The sequence below is a fragment of the Mastomys coucha genome, unplaced genomic scaffold (assembly GCF_008632895.1).
Source record: "Mastomys coucha isolate ucsf_1 unplaced genomic scaffold, UCSF_Mcou_1 pScaffold22, whole genome shotgun sequence".
Taxonomy (NCBI): domain Eukaryota; kingdom Metazoa; phylum Chordata; class Mammalia; order Rodentia; family Muridae; genus Mastomys; species Mastomys coucha.
Window position 1 is genome coordinate 177,629,547 of NW_022196905.1, and position 16,382 is coordinate 177,645,928.

Sequence of the window (16,382 nt, forward strand, 5' to 3'; positions counted from 1 at the left end):
AAAAAAAAAAAAAGATACTTCCCAGTCTGTCCATCTCCTGTGATTGTTAGGGCAGGAGATGAATGGAAAGAAAACAGTCGTATGCCAGGGTATAGAGTAAGTCCTGGTGCGGATCAGCCTTCGTGCGTACTCGGCGTCTTCCATTTTCCCCATAGCTACTCCTGCCTTCTAGACATGTGTTCTAGGCAGAAAGGTTCGCCGATAATTGGCTTAGGCCATCTGTTAAGTAGGGGCAACTTAGGCTCAGTAACCTCTGTCCTTTGTAGCTTTGCTTTCAACTTTAGGAACAGACCACGAAGGTGTCTTTTCCTGCTGAAGCTAAGGCTCTAGGGATCGGCCACCCACCTAGGAGTTTTCGTCAGCAGGTCTGCATGGCTGTTGGCTGGGACAAATGATGATGAGCTGTTGTGGCAGGTTGTGGAAATGTTAGGAGGTGGGACTTAGCTGGAGGAAAATAGGTCACTAGGAGTAGGTCCTTGGGTATCTTGTTTCTGCCCCATGTGTGTCCCCTCTGCCCCCTCCCCTGGGGCTGCCATGAAACAAAGGTCCTCTCCCGGTGCCCCATGATGACCTGCCGAAGACATGGGGCCAACCAGCCAAGCTTGGAGTCCTTTGAAACCATGAGCAAAGTCAAGGTTTACTCCCTGTGATGGTTTGAATATGCTTGGGCCAGGGAGTGGAGCTATTACGAGGTGCAGCCCTGTTGGCAAAGGTGTGTCACTGTGGGTGTGGGCTTTAAGACCCTAGTCCTAGCTAGCTGCCTGGAAGTATTTTCCTAGCCGTCTCCAGATGCAGATGTAGAACTCTCAGCTCTGCCTGCACTATGTCTGCAGAGATGCTGCCGTGCTTCCACCTGGAGGATAATGGACTGAACCTCTGAACCTGGAAGCCAGCCCCAACTAAATGTTGTCCTATGTAAGCCTTGCCTTGGCCATGGTGTCTGTTTATAGCGGTAAAAGCCTGACTAATACACTCCCTTAAGTTGTTTGTCTCAAGTCATCTTTTACAGCGACATACAAGGACTTCATTCCAGGTTTAACCATCTTTGCTCGGTTCGGGTAAGAGTCCAACAAGAACACAAGGCCACAGCCCTACAAGGACGTGAGAGATGCCTCACAAGCACAGAGCCTAGGCATCTGATCTGTACCTTGGAGAAGAATTCTCTCGCTTCAGGGTGTTGAGGTGGAAGAGAGACGGCGCTAAGCACACAGCCAGGTTGGTGGGAGTCATCTGGTTTTCTTTCACAGCTGCTGTGACGTCGCTCAAGAAATAGAGAAGTGTCTGGAGAACCTCCCGGTTCTCGTCGGGCAGGAGCATAATGGCCGCCTTGATGGCTTGGAGACGCTGGTCCTTGGGCACATCTGCAGAGCACAAGCATTCCCACCACAAACTCAGTAATTTTCCACGCACAAGGCAAGTCCACATCCCAAAGCAAACATGGGCATCAAACACTGAACAGGCACTTGTAGAAAGCATACTAAAGATTAATAAGGGAGAAATTATGGGCTGACACCGGCGTCACTACCCTCAAGTATTTCCTGCCTTGTGGGGGAGTTAAAACATTTGAAACACCCACAATACTAACATGCTCTTAAATCGACCTCAGCCTTCGGCTCCAGATGGTATGTGCCTTAAGCATACAGAACTGTTTCTTCTAAGCATTTAAAAAAAAAAAATCTCTAATTTGCCGTCTTAATTATTGAAATCACTCTGCATTAAAGATTTTGTGTAGTTTCAATAAAAAGTTTTACGTGAGACACGTGCAAGATGTTAAAAACGGGGGCTGCTCAGCTGAGCAGAAAGGGCTCGGTATCTCTGGGGACTGACTTTTGACCCATTTGCCCATCCTTGAAACAGGCAAAGGTTGTGAAAAATATGAAGCCAATTTCAATAGACAGATCTTAAATAATAACTTTTAAAGTTTTTAGAAAGTATACCAAGAAGCAAACGTATGAAAGCGCACATAAGCCTGTAGAATAACTTACACTGGAATAAGCCTGTGCCCGGCATCCCGGTCTCATTCACCAGGCAAACTTTTTTTTTTTTTTTTTTTTAAGCATGTGATGGAAAAAGCAAGTCACTTAAATGCAGGTCCCTAAGACAAACTGCTCCATGGTTACGACGCATAACAAATACCTCGGTGGGGGGAATGTGACCTGTGTTTTCCTAAAATATGAAAGGTTGAGAGAAAGCATGAAGCAGTCCAGACCAGCTCCATTTCTCATAAAACAAGGTCCAGCACGTCACTTCTAAAGATTATTTCAGCACTAAGACGGGCTGCTTTTAAATCACACTGCTCTGACGTCACCCGAGCCCAGAAAAATACAAGGCCGTGAAAGCCACGGTCCTCGTCTGGAGCATTCACTTCCTCAATGGTTTGCCTTAAGCGGAGCCTAAAATCGAGGAGGGGATGAGTATGGTCTCCCTAGGTGTTTATGGAAGGAACTGTGATGATTAACCGAAAAGGGGAAAAAGGATTATTTATTCACTTCCCAGTGAGATAAAATACAGTCACCACCAGAGAAAATTTAAATTCAACAGCCCTGTAAGAGAGGTATAAAGTAAATGACAAGTCTACAGACTGGGAGAGGGGGAGGAAATGAGGGGTGGGGGGACAGGAGGGAGAGAGAGGCTGGGGTGGAGAAAGTGGAGGAGAGGAAAAGGAAGAGGAAGAGGAAGAGGAAGAGGAGGGAGTCGGAGAGGGAGAAGGAACGATGGAAGGCAAGCATACCATTTTGGTACCCTACTTTTTGGCACCTACTGCTCTAGACAATCAAAAGATGACAGTGGACCTGATGGTCAAAAATGTACAACCGCCTTCTTCTGTACTTCCTGACTCATCGGCAACATTTACTTTGCCTTTCGTTTTAAGACAATGTCTCATGAGACCCAGGTAGCCCTCAAATTCAGTATGTAGCCAAGGATGACCTTGAACTTCTGATCCTCCCTCCCACTTCCATCTCCAAAGCGTTAGGGTTACAGGCACGCAAGCACCACGACACCTGGTTTACGTGCTGCTAGAGAGACAACTCAGAAAACTTTATGTGTGCTACACAATTCCTCTGCCAACATACCCCCAGATCACAAACATCACTTCTCAAATTATTCAGTAAGGATGCATTAAACCTATTACACACATGAACTGAGAACTTGGGTTTCGAGAAGGTCAGCGTGTAGGTTTTCTTTACCAAAGGATGACATACAAAGAGGCTACATGCTTTAATTGGTCCCCTGGAACCCGACATCAGTCGCCTTAAGAAGACTGAGGGGTGCTTACACTGGTAGATCTGCAGGAAGGTTTCAGAGAGTTTGTTCGTCATGAGGGGCTCAGGAAGATCTCGAAAATATTGCTTTAACATGTCTGCCACATCATAAGCGGACTGGCCTTCATAGTTGACGTTATCATCGGCATTTTCGTTCATCTGTCGTAGAGCCTGGATCCGGGACTTGACACCTGACTTCCTGAAGAGCCCAACCTTTTGGAAGAAAACATCAGGGGTGAGCGTGGAAGCAGGACCTTCCCCACAGACCTAGAAAAACCAGGCAGCATGAGGCTCAGTTCCCGTGTGTGGGATCGACAGGGGGCTGTACTCACCTGGTCCAGACAATGGTTACGGAGGTAGCGCATGGCCTGCTGGATGCTCTGAGGCAGGGGCTGTCCTGAGCGCTGCACATTCACGGTCAGCGGGACTCCAAACACACTCCGGTCCTTGTAGTCTGGAACCTTGATCCTTTTCATGAACTTGGGCACAGCCCTGTTTAAAGATGGGGTGGGGAAATGCATTTACTTGCCTGAATTTGCTCACCCCCTTTTTTTTTCAACTCCCCCCTGACCCCTGTGAATTTGATTCCCTATCAGTCACAGGGACTATTTAAATGAAAATAAAGTGACCTGTTCAGTTTGGTAGCTGTAGTAGCCAAATTAAAGGACTTACCGGGTCAGTAGCTGCTACAATGCATTATATGAGTATAGAATGCCCTGCCCCACAATTATTGGACAATGTCATAGAAATGTTTTTTTTTTTGGGGGGGTGGGGGGTGGGGCAAAGTACTTTTGGTTATCGAACCTGGAGACTCAGGAATGTATCTGGGCAAGTGATCTGCTACTGAGCTGAGCTACACCATGTCTCCCCAATTCCTTTTTTTGTTTGTTTTTTTTTTTGTTTGTTTGTTTGTTTTTGAGACAGGGTTTCTCTGTGTAGCCCTGGCTGTCCTGGAACTCACTCTGTAGACCAGGCCAGCCTCAAACTCAGAAATCCGCCTGCCTCTGCCTCCCAAGTGCTGGGATTAAAGGCGTGCGCCACCATCGCCCGGCCCTTTTTCTTTTTTAAAGATTTACTTATTTTATGAATGAGTACACTGTAGCTGTGCGGATGGTTGTGAGCCTTCATGCAGTTGTTGGGAATTGAATTTAGGACCTCTGCTCGCTCCAGTTAGCCCTGCTCGCTCCGGGCCCTACTCGCTTTGGCCCAAAGCTACAGGCTTCAGACACACCAGAAGAGGAAATCAGACTTCATTATGGGTGGTGGTGAGCCACCATGTGGTTGCTGGGATTTGAACTCAGGATCTCTGGAAGAGCAGTCAGTGCTCTTACCCGATGAGCCATCTCACCAGCCCTGATTCCTTTGTTTTTGTAAGAGTTTTTCTTATTACGTATCCCAGTCTGGTCTAGATATTCAAAGAGCTGGAGCCATAAGACCTGGTCAAACATCCTCATCTGGGGAATGTGTTAGAGCCTGTCAATTCTGAGAAAGTTTGTCTGTGGTCCTCAGGGAGGCTAATGGACTTCCTTACATGAGAATGGTACAGGAAGGAAGAGGCAAAAATATCCAATACCCTATTAGGGACTTCTGATATGAGCTTGAGAAACGACTTCCCACTTCTCCTAAATGGGTGTGAATCCCCTCTGGGTTCTTGAAGAGACCTGAATTGATTCGTATAAAAGCAGATCTGCGTAACACTGCATAAAAATCAGCAAAAATACAAGCCCGACTGTCTTGTCCTACTGAGAACCTAGACCAGAGCTCAAATGGGGCACGACCCGAAGTCAAAATAAATTCCCCTGCAGATGACCCCAAAGAATACAGCATCTTCAGGCTTCTGTGGGAAAGGGGAAAGGCACAATGGGAGTTTTGTGAGGCTCCCTACAGCGGCCAGGCATCCTGAAAGCGGGCCCGCCCCCAGCCATATACTGGACAGCAGGAAACCCACGTCAGGCATTTAAGGCTGTCACACAGGTATCTGAGCTCGACAACTGACCCCTTGAGCGAGACCAGAAAGGGCAGAGCCAAACAGGAAAGGGAATTTGGGCAGAAGTGCTCCTGGCTGTCCGAGTTCTACAATGCCAGGCTTTTACATTTTGGTTTTGACTCACTGGAAAAACTGACCAGAAGTGAAGTGGGAGGGTAGGCTTGCAGATTTTTTTTTTTTTTTGAGGGTTTGGGGAGAAAGGGGGTAGTCAACCCTGAAAGGAGAATGTAGAATATGCAGTTTTAAATAGCAGTGAGGAAAATATTACTCTAAGCGCACAGGGAGACCACAGAAAGCCAACTAAGTGCCTTGCCTTCTGGGTGCTTGCCTGCTGGCCGTGACACGCCCCTCTTGATGGCTCTAGAAAAGGAAAAGCCAGAGAGTAGAGCCAGATTGGTAAGTCCATACAGTTAGGCACGAGGGGCTGCGGCAGAAGTGTGCATAATGCTCGCTTTGTTGTGTAGAAGAGCCCGGCTCTGGAATGTGGAAAGAACACATTACACTCCCCACGGAGAATCTGAAGCATTCTGGGATAAACTGGTCAATACGTATTTCTGTCATTCAGAACAAACAACTTCTGTACTTAGCAAGGCTCGTGTAACTTAGGCCTTAGCTAGGGAGGTGCTCTGAAGCCACAGCTACAACCAACCCATGGACATTCTCCTAGGGGGAAGGCGAAGAGGATCAGTGGACCCTGCCTCAGATGGTCTCAAGCCATTTAGGCCGGTCACAGAAGTACTCCAGTAATATGGGCAGTATCTTTGTTTTCATAACAATTGCACTACAAGTACCCTGACAAGGAGTGACATGATTCAGGGACACTTCGGAAACAGAGACCTGGATCCAGATACAGTTCTTGCCTTTGCACTATGAGTATGGAGAGAGATTACGTCCTGCCCATGACCCTTCCAGCCCAACTGTCCACATCTTACACTCTATACTCAAGATTATTAAGAGTTAGACCTCTAATACATTTCAATATTTAAAATATAGTTGTTTGTGCGGTGGTGGTGCATGGTGGCACATGGCTTTAACCCTAACACTCAGGAGCTAGAGGCACGTGAATCTCAAGGCCAGCCTGGTCTATATAGTTATGAGTTTCAGGACTGACAGAGCTATAAAACAGATAGACCCCTGTCTCAAAACACCAAAACAAACAAGCAAAGCAAAAAAAAACCAAAAACCCAAAACCCTAACAAACAAAAAACAGTATATATATATATATATATATATATATATATATATATATATATATGATATAATGGCTAGCCACTTAAATTTATTACTCCCTGAGCATTTTTGCCAGAGAGCCCCAAAACTCAAAACAAAAACCCCAAACTTTTAAGCCCAAGTAGAGTTTTCTGGTCATGCTCAAAACCTTCAATTAAAACTGACCCACAGCATGATGGAGTGTGAGCTCAGCATGAACAAGGGCCTGAATGCATCTTACAAGAAAAGGGCTGAATACTCAACCAGCCAGTCCTGCAGTTAACTCCCTGAGGCTCCAGGAGTTGCATCAGTATTGAATACATAGCCTCGAGGATGTGGAGACCGACTGCTTAAGGATGACAGATGGGTGATATTGACAGAGGACAGACCGGTCATATGCTTAGTGCTGGGGACAACCTCAGGGAGCGCGATGGCGTCACCCGAAGTGCTTGCTTGATGTGCACTCTGCTCTCTTACCAGCTGAAGCCATGCTTGTTGGAAGGCGTGTATTTTTCCAGCAGGGCCGTCAATTTCAGGAGCGAGTATTTCTGCAGCAGGTTCATCTGAGCCACAGACTGACAGTTAATCTGCAGAGACACAGAGTTGAGGCTCGGCCGGTGAGAACTCTGAAAGCTGTGCCACCTCAGTCTGTGCCTGCAAGAGGAAAGGGCAGAAGGAGTGAGACGGGACCGAGGAGATCATTAGCTGCTCACAGCACCCAAGAGCACTGACCTTCCTTTCCCACTTTCCCCCCACTGTTACACAGTCCTTCCTATGTAACCCCGGAAGGTTGGTTCCAGAGCATCGCAGATATGTGGACTCAGCACACTCAGGCCTCTTACGGAAGATGGACCTGGTTTATGCGTATTGGGAGCATCCTCCCGTTCAGCGTAAGTTTATAAGCCAGATGGCTAGTAGTTCCCGGTCATGCTATATTACCCAGGATATAATGACAAGAAGATGGTTTCTCCCCTGAGTATTTCTTGTCTGTGCCTGGCAGAGTCTGAAGATTTGGAACTGCAGGAGAACCAATGTACATGTACTTTGACCATTTTAACCTGATAATAAATATAAATATATATTATGTCATATATATCACATGTGATATATATGATAATATATAAAGCCTGATTATATTGTGCAAGCACCACCACCTCCCAGGGTCCACATCTGCATCCTTCACACTCAGTTTGCAACACTCCTTCCCCTTTGGGATTGCTGGGGTCTCCTGGTTGGACACTGTCCCTAGGAATTTACAGGACCACGAATGTCAGACCCAATCCCACCAAGCAGACCCTTCTTGATGCCCACGTCCGTCTGGATCGAGAAGTACAGCCCTTACCTATTGCACCTGGTCAGAGAAGCCCCCACCCCCGAGTCTCTTCTTTCGGGGATATCAGTGGGCTCTTCGGGCTCATTGAGGGAGTTGCCTGTGCTGTCCAGGTCACTGGGTGTCCTACGGTCATGGTCCACGTCCAGGTGTATCTGTTTTGGAGATGACGGGCAAGGAGAGACAGAGTCCAGGGCTGAGTCCGAGTCTCCCTCGTCTGAAAACTTTTCAGACCACTGGTTGACTATCCGCTGCATCCCCTTCACGTGGTAGAGAATGTCATCCAGCTCAGGGAAGATGTCCTCATTCTCCAGGTCGGCCAGTTCTCCTGAGCTGGAGTAAAGGATAGATCCTGGCACGTTATCATAGATGCTCAGGCGGCTGCTCAGAGAGCTGGAGGAATTGCGTCTCTTCAGCTCCTTAGGACTGTCGTGGCAGTTTTCTCTCCGTAGGCTGAGATGACCAGGGCCATGGAAGCTTCCGGTCCTCCAGTTCACAGAACTGTTTCCGGAGGGGCAGAAACTGCCATGGGAGAGGGCCTTAGGGAAGGTGCCGGGCTTGTGATCTTCGGGAATGTAGAACACCGTGTCCTCTGGGTAGCTCTCCCGGTTTTTATAGTTCTGCTCGGTCACGTTGTGGAAGGTCGACTGACTGAAAGGGTCGAAGCCCTCTAGATACATGCCCACCCGCTTGTTACAGGTGCTGAGGCTCCGGGTCCTGGTGACCGGACTGGGTGTGCTGACGGCGCTGCTGGTCTCTGACTGGCTGCTGCTACTGCTGGTCTGTGTGGAGTTAGACACGCTCCTTTTCCGTACCATGGGCACGTTGATGTGGTTGCCGTTGAGGGCTGAGATCTCCACACAGTTCAGCTGTTTCAGCTTTGCCTCATCCATGCCCTCCTGCAGAATGGGAGCACTGATGATCAATCCCAGCTTGGAAGGGGCCTTGTGCTTGCTGTGGTGGGAGCCCTTGAGCTTCAGGCTCTCCATCCGTTTCAGCAGGCTCCGCGTCTTTGACTTGGTGTTCTTCTCCTGGCCTTTTGCGCTGAAGCTGAAGCTGGACAGTTCCTTGGGAGAAGGCAGGCTGGAGAAAGAGTCTTCGTTGCCCACAAAGTGCCCGGAGGAGCAGACGCTGATGACGGAATTGGTTCTGGGCGTCGTAGCATCCCCGCTGTGGGCTGCGTGGGTGGGAACGCTGCTGCTAGTGCTGCTGAGGCTTCGGACAGAGGACACCTCCTGATGCTCGCTGAGGTCTGTCAGCATGCTTTCATGGCTTGTGGCGCATTGCAAACGAGAGTTGTCTGGGGACCCAGGGATTGGATCCTGCTTTGGGGAAAAGACATCAAACTCTTCTAGCCGGGACCAACGCTTACTGTCCCTCTGGAAAGTCCACTTGCCGCTTATGGCGCAAGGCTCATCCTCATCTGAATCCTCACTCTGAAAACACAAAATGAAGCCAGTTATGTGCTGGACCAAGTAGGGGGCAGGAGGCCTGGGCTAAGGGCCAGGACACAGCAGAAGGCTAGTCCCAGTGTCCATTGCTCACTTCTTTTAAGTAACAAAGATAGATTTAAAGACTTTATTATTACTTTTTTTCTTTTTTTAGACAATATGTTTGCATGCGTGTGTATATGTACGGATGTATATGGATGTTTGTACCATGTTCAGAAGGCCACCAGTCAGAGTTGGTTTTCTCCTTCAACCATGTAGGTCCTGTGTACAGAACTCAGTTGTCACGCTTGGCAATGGGCCCACTGTCATTTTTCCAGTCCAGATGTAAAGACTTTAACAGAAGTCTGACCAAGTGTTGCCAGCTAAACAAGCTATTTTATTGAAACCCTGGCTCTTTAGGCCGTTCATTAATTGCTCACAAAGGGGACCTCTGAGATGGGCGAAAATTCCAAGCATGCAAGATATTCTGAACTGGAACTGGAGTCAACAGCCGCGGGACTCCCTCTGGATTGGCTCCAGTTTAACTGCCTGTCGACAGAGTGTGTTTAGAGTCTCGTGTGCAATTAAAAAAAAAAAGCTATTTTCAAACAGCAGAATGGCAGCCGAAGACTCTAGGTACCCTAAGAGAAAGGCAAGGTATTTCCCTAGAAGAACCGGGGGCCAGATATAGAGAGCCATCCCCAGTGGCAGAGCACCTGACTGTTCCCTGTCAGAAGGGAAAATAGAAGACACCACTCAGCTTGCTAGCTATCCTTGCCACTCATGTGGAAAATCTCACAAGGCCCAGTTTGCTAAGGCACTGAGGACATAGGATCACACACCAATGTGGAGACTCTCCACCGAGCTCAGGGGACACTGAGGTCCAGATTAGTCACGTAAAAGGTTTAACTTCCCGGACCGATTGTCTACTCAATAGTCAGGAGTACGTTCTCTGGGCAAATTTATTCCTCTTTACTCTAATTTTCAACACCAATTCCTAGCACTGCCTCACCCTTTCCAAGGTCTCATATCCTACCCAGAAATAACACTTATGTGACCCACCCACCACTGACTGAGTATCTGGGATTTCCTGCCCGGGCTTCTTCCTCCCCGCCCCAGCCCCACTCCACATCGCCTACTCTCCTACAGTATCCTCCAAGCTAGCCTCCCCTTTCATCTTGACAGCTTCGAGATGGAGTTACTGTTCCATCCAGGAAACAGGAAGAGGTCCTAAAGAATGTTAGCTTTATTTCCTCTAGGGAGCAATGTGAAATTCCTCTGGAGATTGAATAGGCTTCATGTTTTGAATCACATAATAGCCAGGGAGTTACAGATGATTTCTTCAAGTCCAGAGCAATAGATGCCACCATCCACTGCTGACTCCAAATAAGGGCTTTAACATGCGGAATGACAAACAGGACGCCTACCCCCACCCCGCTGTGTAATTCTGGTACTCACTCGCTTCCGGTGAGGGCTGATCTCCAGTTTCATGACTGCACACTTGTTTAGAGTATTTAATCGCCTACAGAGCAGAGAAAGGGCATGAGCAGAGAAAGGAAACCATGAACGGGCAGGCAAATAATGTCTTCTAAACAATTGACACATAATGACCTTCTCCGAACTCATTTCTCGTTTAGGGGAGTAGGCTACACTTCCATTACAAAGTGGGTAACAGAGTCCCGGCACAGTAGTACACCATTTAATCTCAATACCCAGGAGGAAGAGGCAAGTGCATCTCTGTGAATTGAAGGCCAGCCTGGTCTAGCTCGTGAGTTCTAGTCTCAAAAAAGTGTGACTAACTCAACTGTGCCTTGTACATTTCTTGCACCGTTGGTTTAGATTTCACACCTGACTTTCTTTAGTAGACAACATACTACAGTGTCAGCGGCAGGTCCGCTTCAGGGGCGACAGGACAGCAGTAGGAACTGGGGAAGGTTGCTGGCAAAATGTTCAGTGCCCCCTTCTCACTCGAGTAAGAATTAAGAAGGACGATGGGCCTCAGTAATTTCCATGTCAGACGATGACTTTTATAGCGTAAGTTTAATTATACAGAGGTGAAGTTCCAGTCTTCTTTGGTACGCAGTGCTATATACAGTTTCCTATCAGGAGAGTGTTTTTCATATCGGCGACAGCAACAGCACAAATGATTATTTTAAAAAGCTCACTGAGGGGCCTGGTGAGATGGCTCAGCGGTTAAGAGCACTGTCCGCTCTTCTGAAGGTCCCGAGTTCAAATCCCAGCAACCACATGGTGGCTCACAACCGTCTATAATGAGATCTGACGTCCTCTTCTGGTATGTCTGAAGACAGCTACAGTGTACTTGCATATAATAATAAATAAATCTTTAAAAAAAAAAAAGCTTTACTGAGCTCAAACAGGCCCTTAGAACGCAGTCCCCTCTGAGACAGGAGTCAAACTGTGGCTTTGAACATGTTGCCCCCATTACTAGTGACATCGGTTTAACGTTAGAGAAATGGGGGTAGCAGAGTAACTCAGTGATTGGGTACTTGGCGAAGGACACACAAGGGCTTCAGGTTTGATCCTTAGCAGAACGGAAATCAATCTATCAATCAATCAATCATTAATCAGCTTCATTAAAAGTAACAGGAGAAAAAAAAAAACCCAATAGCACCCAGTTAACTACCTGCCAACTAGTGTGCAAAGTGTGAGTGACAGGTCCCTCAGTTCCTCCTAGAATCTTCCAGCTGATCACCACATTCCTTTTTAAATGTGTCTGCTGGTTGCCTCATGTGCTTCACACATCCCCCCCCCCCCCATCAGTCTTGTATTTCTTTCCCAAGTTGGAATTTTACTATTTTTTTTCATGGAATAAGAGTGCGTAATTCCATCCACTTCCAACTGATCCTGTTCCCTCCTTGGCTTCATCTCCCAGGCCCTGCTCTGACAAGTTGGATGCACTAGGATGGGCAGTATTTCTGCAGCCTGATAAGCCTGCCTTTGATTCCACAGATTATGTGGAAGCCTGTTTATAGAATAAACAGAGATAAAGCAAGAATACCAATGCTCAGAAAAACCTCTCCTTGCATGGGAAAAGGGGGAGGGAGGTGGAGAGTCAGTAGGGTCCCCTGCAGAGGAGTCTCAGTTAAAAGACACACCCAAATGTTTCACTCCCCCTAGTTTTTTTTTCAAGGCTTTAAGAATGAGCAATGGTTAAGTCAATTTTGGTCTGGGTTTCATTAATCGGGAGCTTGTAATCAAATCTCGATTTGACTCCATTTGGGCTTTAATGGCTGAGTGGCGTTTATAACCAAATTTACTAGGCATGGAGGCCTTCGGGGCTTGGGGGGAGTGGGGTAACTTCCCACACTCCAGTTTGAGCCAAACAACAAAAGGCCCAGGAGGTTGGGTTGAGAAAAGTCAACTTTATCTTTTTATGTTGGCAGCACCAGACTAATGGCATTATGTCCCTGAAGGCCACGCTTTCACTTGCGGTTTCTGTGGTTTTCAACTATTTCCCCTCACCCACCGACATTCCCCAGGATCTCCAAAGAGTAGGATCCTCACACTTACAGAGGGGTACTAGGGTCATAAGATAGTAGCTCTGACCAGGGTAGAAACTCATTTCATAGAAGAGAACAGGAAAAAAAAAAAAAAGAGGAAGAATACAGAAAGATGGTCACCAGAAGCCGGGAAGGAACAGGAAGTCGCAGAGAGGCAAATGCAAAACAAAGGCAGGGGACCTGACATGGGGGGGGGGGGGCACGGGACGGGACACTACAGTTAACATTAATTTTATGTTTTAAAATAGCCACTTTGCATATTCTCCAGACAAGAACTGATAAACATACAAAGTGGCAGATATGTTAACACCTATGATTTGGTCATATACCTTACACACAAGTATTGAAATATCACACACTGCCACATAGATACACATAGTCTTTATATGTCAACCATCTAATTAAAATACGGTTCTAGGTGAACTGCCACTGCCTTTGGATGAGGCACCGGCTCCTCTTTAGTCCTCTGACAACCGTCTGCCGCAGATACTATGATTTATCTTTATTTTATAAGGGATAAAAAGGGGGGGCTTAGAGAGCTCGGGAATCTTGTCCAAAGACCCAGGATTAAAACACAGTGGCTCCGGTGCCCAAACACAGCAACCTCTACAGATGGTTGTGAAACAAGTATTAACAATGGGAAAAAAAAAAAAAAGCCAGCAAAGTAGAACCGAAGTAGCATCAGGTAAGTGGCTATCAGCAACCATCGGTGGCCTTGGGCGTTCAGACCCTGCCATCACCCAAGGCAAGGGCCCAACAGGAATATGCAGGCCTTATCTCCTGGGTGCCTTGGTTCTGTCTTCAAGACAGACTGAGCCAAAGGGGCAGTGTCAAAGCTCCAAGAGCTTTGCTGCTGAGAGCTGGAGGCACACAGATAAAAGAAGAGGAGGTGGAGGCCTGGCCTTCCTTGCATTCAAAATAAGTCAGAAGAAGAAATAGGAGAACAAAGGCACCTGACAAAAATTCCTGAAATTCCGGTAGGGTTTCCTGGCACTCATACAAAAAAAAAAAAAGTTAAAGTTTCTTGTTGCTGGGTGTCATTCCTAGCACTTGGGAGGCTGAGGCAGGAAGATTATTCAATTCTAGCCCATTTTGGTCTACACAGCAAAGTCCTACTCCAAGCATCACCTACCTTCCCCAATTACTTGCTTTTTTTTAAAAAAAAAAAAATAACAAAAAACCCTGAATAGTCAGAGTAACAAGGTTAGGATGTCTCCAAAATGCTTGACACAGCTTTGGCGTGTCATGGTAGTTTGCGGGACAAAGTATGTACCGAAGATGACGGTGACAGACAACATAGTTTTTTTGTTTTTGTTTTTTTTTTGTTTTCATTTGACAACTACCAGCTGATGTTCACAATTCTTTTTCACGTGATGGTAGAAGGAGTTGGTTTTAACTCTAAAGGGAAACAGCAGTCTGAAATGTTCCTGAAGCCATGGGAAGACATTTCACAAGAGGCAGCTCGTCAGCACAGCTCATGGTTTACAACACCATCAGTACGTGCTTTGAGACACACCGAACACTCTCCCAGCCCGGAGCAGAGCTTGCTCACTACCACAGCTTCCTCAATGGGTTTAGGTTATCAGTGAAGCTAGCAAGACCGAGGGGAAAGAACCTCTTCAAGGGTTCGGTCCACTGCTACCTTAGACTAACACTTTAAAATTACCGGGCAGGGAGCTGGAGAGATGGCTCGGTGGTTAATGGCACTAGTTGTTCTTCCAGATGGACCTGGGTTCAAATCTCAGCACCTACATGGTGGCTCACAACCATCTGTAACTCCAGTTCCAGGGGGAATCTAATGTTCTCCTCTGTCTTCATAGGCACTGTACATACACTATCCAGGAGGTAAAATACTCATACAATTTTTAAAAATTAAAAAAAAAGCCCACTAGCTTAATAATTATAATTTTTGGTGATTACTAAACTTTATATTTTAGAAAGTCCATTGTTCAAACCCATCCTATGTCTGAGAGTCTTCTGCCCTGAGTAAGAAATATTTTAAAAAATCAGCCCCTTTCAGCTTTTTTTTCAAAACAGCCATGTGACTTACAAACATAGGACTATGAACATTTCCTACCCAAGCAGAAAGCTAGTGTGACTTCACACAGAAGTATGCAGAGTTCACCTCGCGGCAGAGTATATGATGTGAGGAATCCCGTGTCTAGAACTCATTTGCTTAAATGGGGGAAAGACGGATGTCCACATAGAACATGACCAGCCAAGAGGAGAAATTTGTAAATACACCATAGCCTTGTTATCTTATGGCCCTGGAATTCCATAGGCAGAGGAAGTATCAGAAAGCCAATGGAGGGCTCCTGAAATCTGTCTAAGGTTCCCATCTGTTCCTTCTCTGAAAGCCCAGGTCACTGCCATTATGTGATAACATGGACAGGGGCCTTGGGCTTCCCGCCTCCCAATACTCTGATGACTATTTCTATGGGTTCTGAATAATTTCTCCTTTTTAATTAAAAAGTAACTTTTTGAGGGACGATCTTGCTGTGTAGCTTCATATTACCAGGGTTTTTTTTCCTTTTTCTCTGCCTCCCCGGAGTAAGATGATAGTAAGCATTTACATTCTGAATAAAAATTTCCTTTAAAAAAAAAAAGGAATAATGTAAACTTAAGCCTGGTCTTTCACACTCATCTTCCAAACATGTAGTTGATTTTTGTTTATTTGTTTTTACTATCACACTTCATTTGTATGTGGTATGTTGGCTGACCCAGAACTGTCTGACCAAACTTGAACACAGTTTAAAGCACCAGTTTCTGTTCTTTGAATGGATCTAGTCTTTTCTATGGGAGGCGGCTTGTCCTCTCAGGTTCTGGTGTTCAGAGCCAAGCGTAAATCAAACTGTAGAGTATGTCTTTTTCTTTTTACAAAAGAAAAGGTTGATTTCGGACTGACGTTCTATAAAACATTTCTTCAAGAATTTAAATCACAACTTTGGGGCTGAAATACTGCAATGGTATTTTTCTGACCCAGAAATTCCTAAGCTGCTGATGTGGTTCCGGAGGCCAGACTCTCAGAGTGGCTTAACATGTGTGAGATGGGTGATCTAACACAAAGCTCAAGAATTTCCAAAGACGCCTCTTCCAAATGACCTCATTCATATGCATCACCAGCACTGAGGACTTGAGAATACATTAATTCTGCCGCACAGCCAAGCACGAAAACATCTCTATAAAGTCCGAAGCAGGCAGGTCCCGGTCCAGATGCTGACTTCTTGCCCACTCCAAAAAGGCACTGGTGACATGGCTCATTCCAGATGGCACAGTGGTGACATTACACACTTCAGAACACTAACTTGCTTTTCCCGGAAAAATGTGTGCATTCCCCTGGACATGTCTAAGCTCATTGTTTCTCAGGAGATGGGGGGGGGGGGGCAAATATGGTTTTTTTTCTTCTTTTCACAAACTATGAAATCTAGTTTTTTCCATACTCTATTCTAAACATATAACCTCTGTCTTTTCCCAAAACTTCACTACTCAAGCTTATTGCTTCAAACAACATTACATAAGAAAGTGTGTGGTGTGTGTGATGTGTGTGGTGTGTGTATGTGGTGTGTGTGTGTGGTGTGTGATGTGTGTGGTATGTGTGTGTGATGTGTGTGGTGTGTGTGTGATGTGTGTGGTGTGTGATGT

At 46.4% G+C, this 16,382-nt stretch overlaps 1 protein-coding gene across 6 annotated transcripts in view; it reads right to left on the reverse strand.

The window, feature by feature from the left end:
* The window catches only part of Dlc1 (DLC1 Rho GTPase activating protein), a 377,111-nt gene that overhangs the window by 8,282 nt on the left and 352,447 nt on the right, over positions 1–16,382 (reverse strand). For all 6 annotated transcript variants that reach the window (XM_031339550.1, XM_031339549.1, XM_031339553.1 and 3 more), the window contains 6 exons: positions 10,678–10,741; positions 7,802–9,225; positions 6,937–7,113; positions 3,596–3,755; positions 3,278–3,476; positions 1,148–1,361 (listed from right to left, as the gene is read on the reverse strand). In XM_031339550.1, the coding sequence (XP_031195410.1) occupies positions 1,148–1,361; positions 3,278–3,476; positions 3,596–3,755; positions 6,937–7,113; positions 7,802–9,225; positions 10,678–10,741 (2,238 nt within the window). The remainder of the gene's footprint in view (positions 1–1,147; positions 1,362–3,277; positions 3,477–3,595; positions 3,756–6,936; positions 7,114–7,801; positions 9,226–10,677; positions 10,742–16,382) is intronic.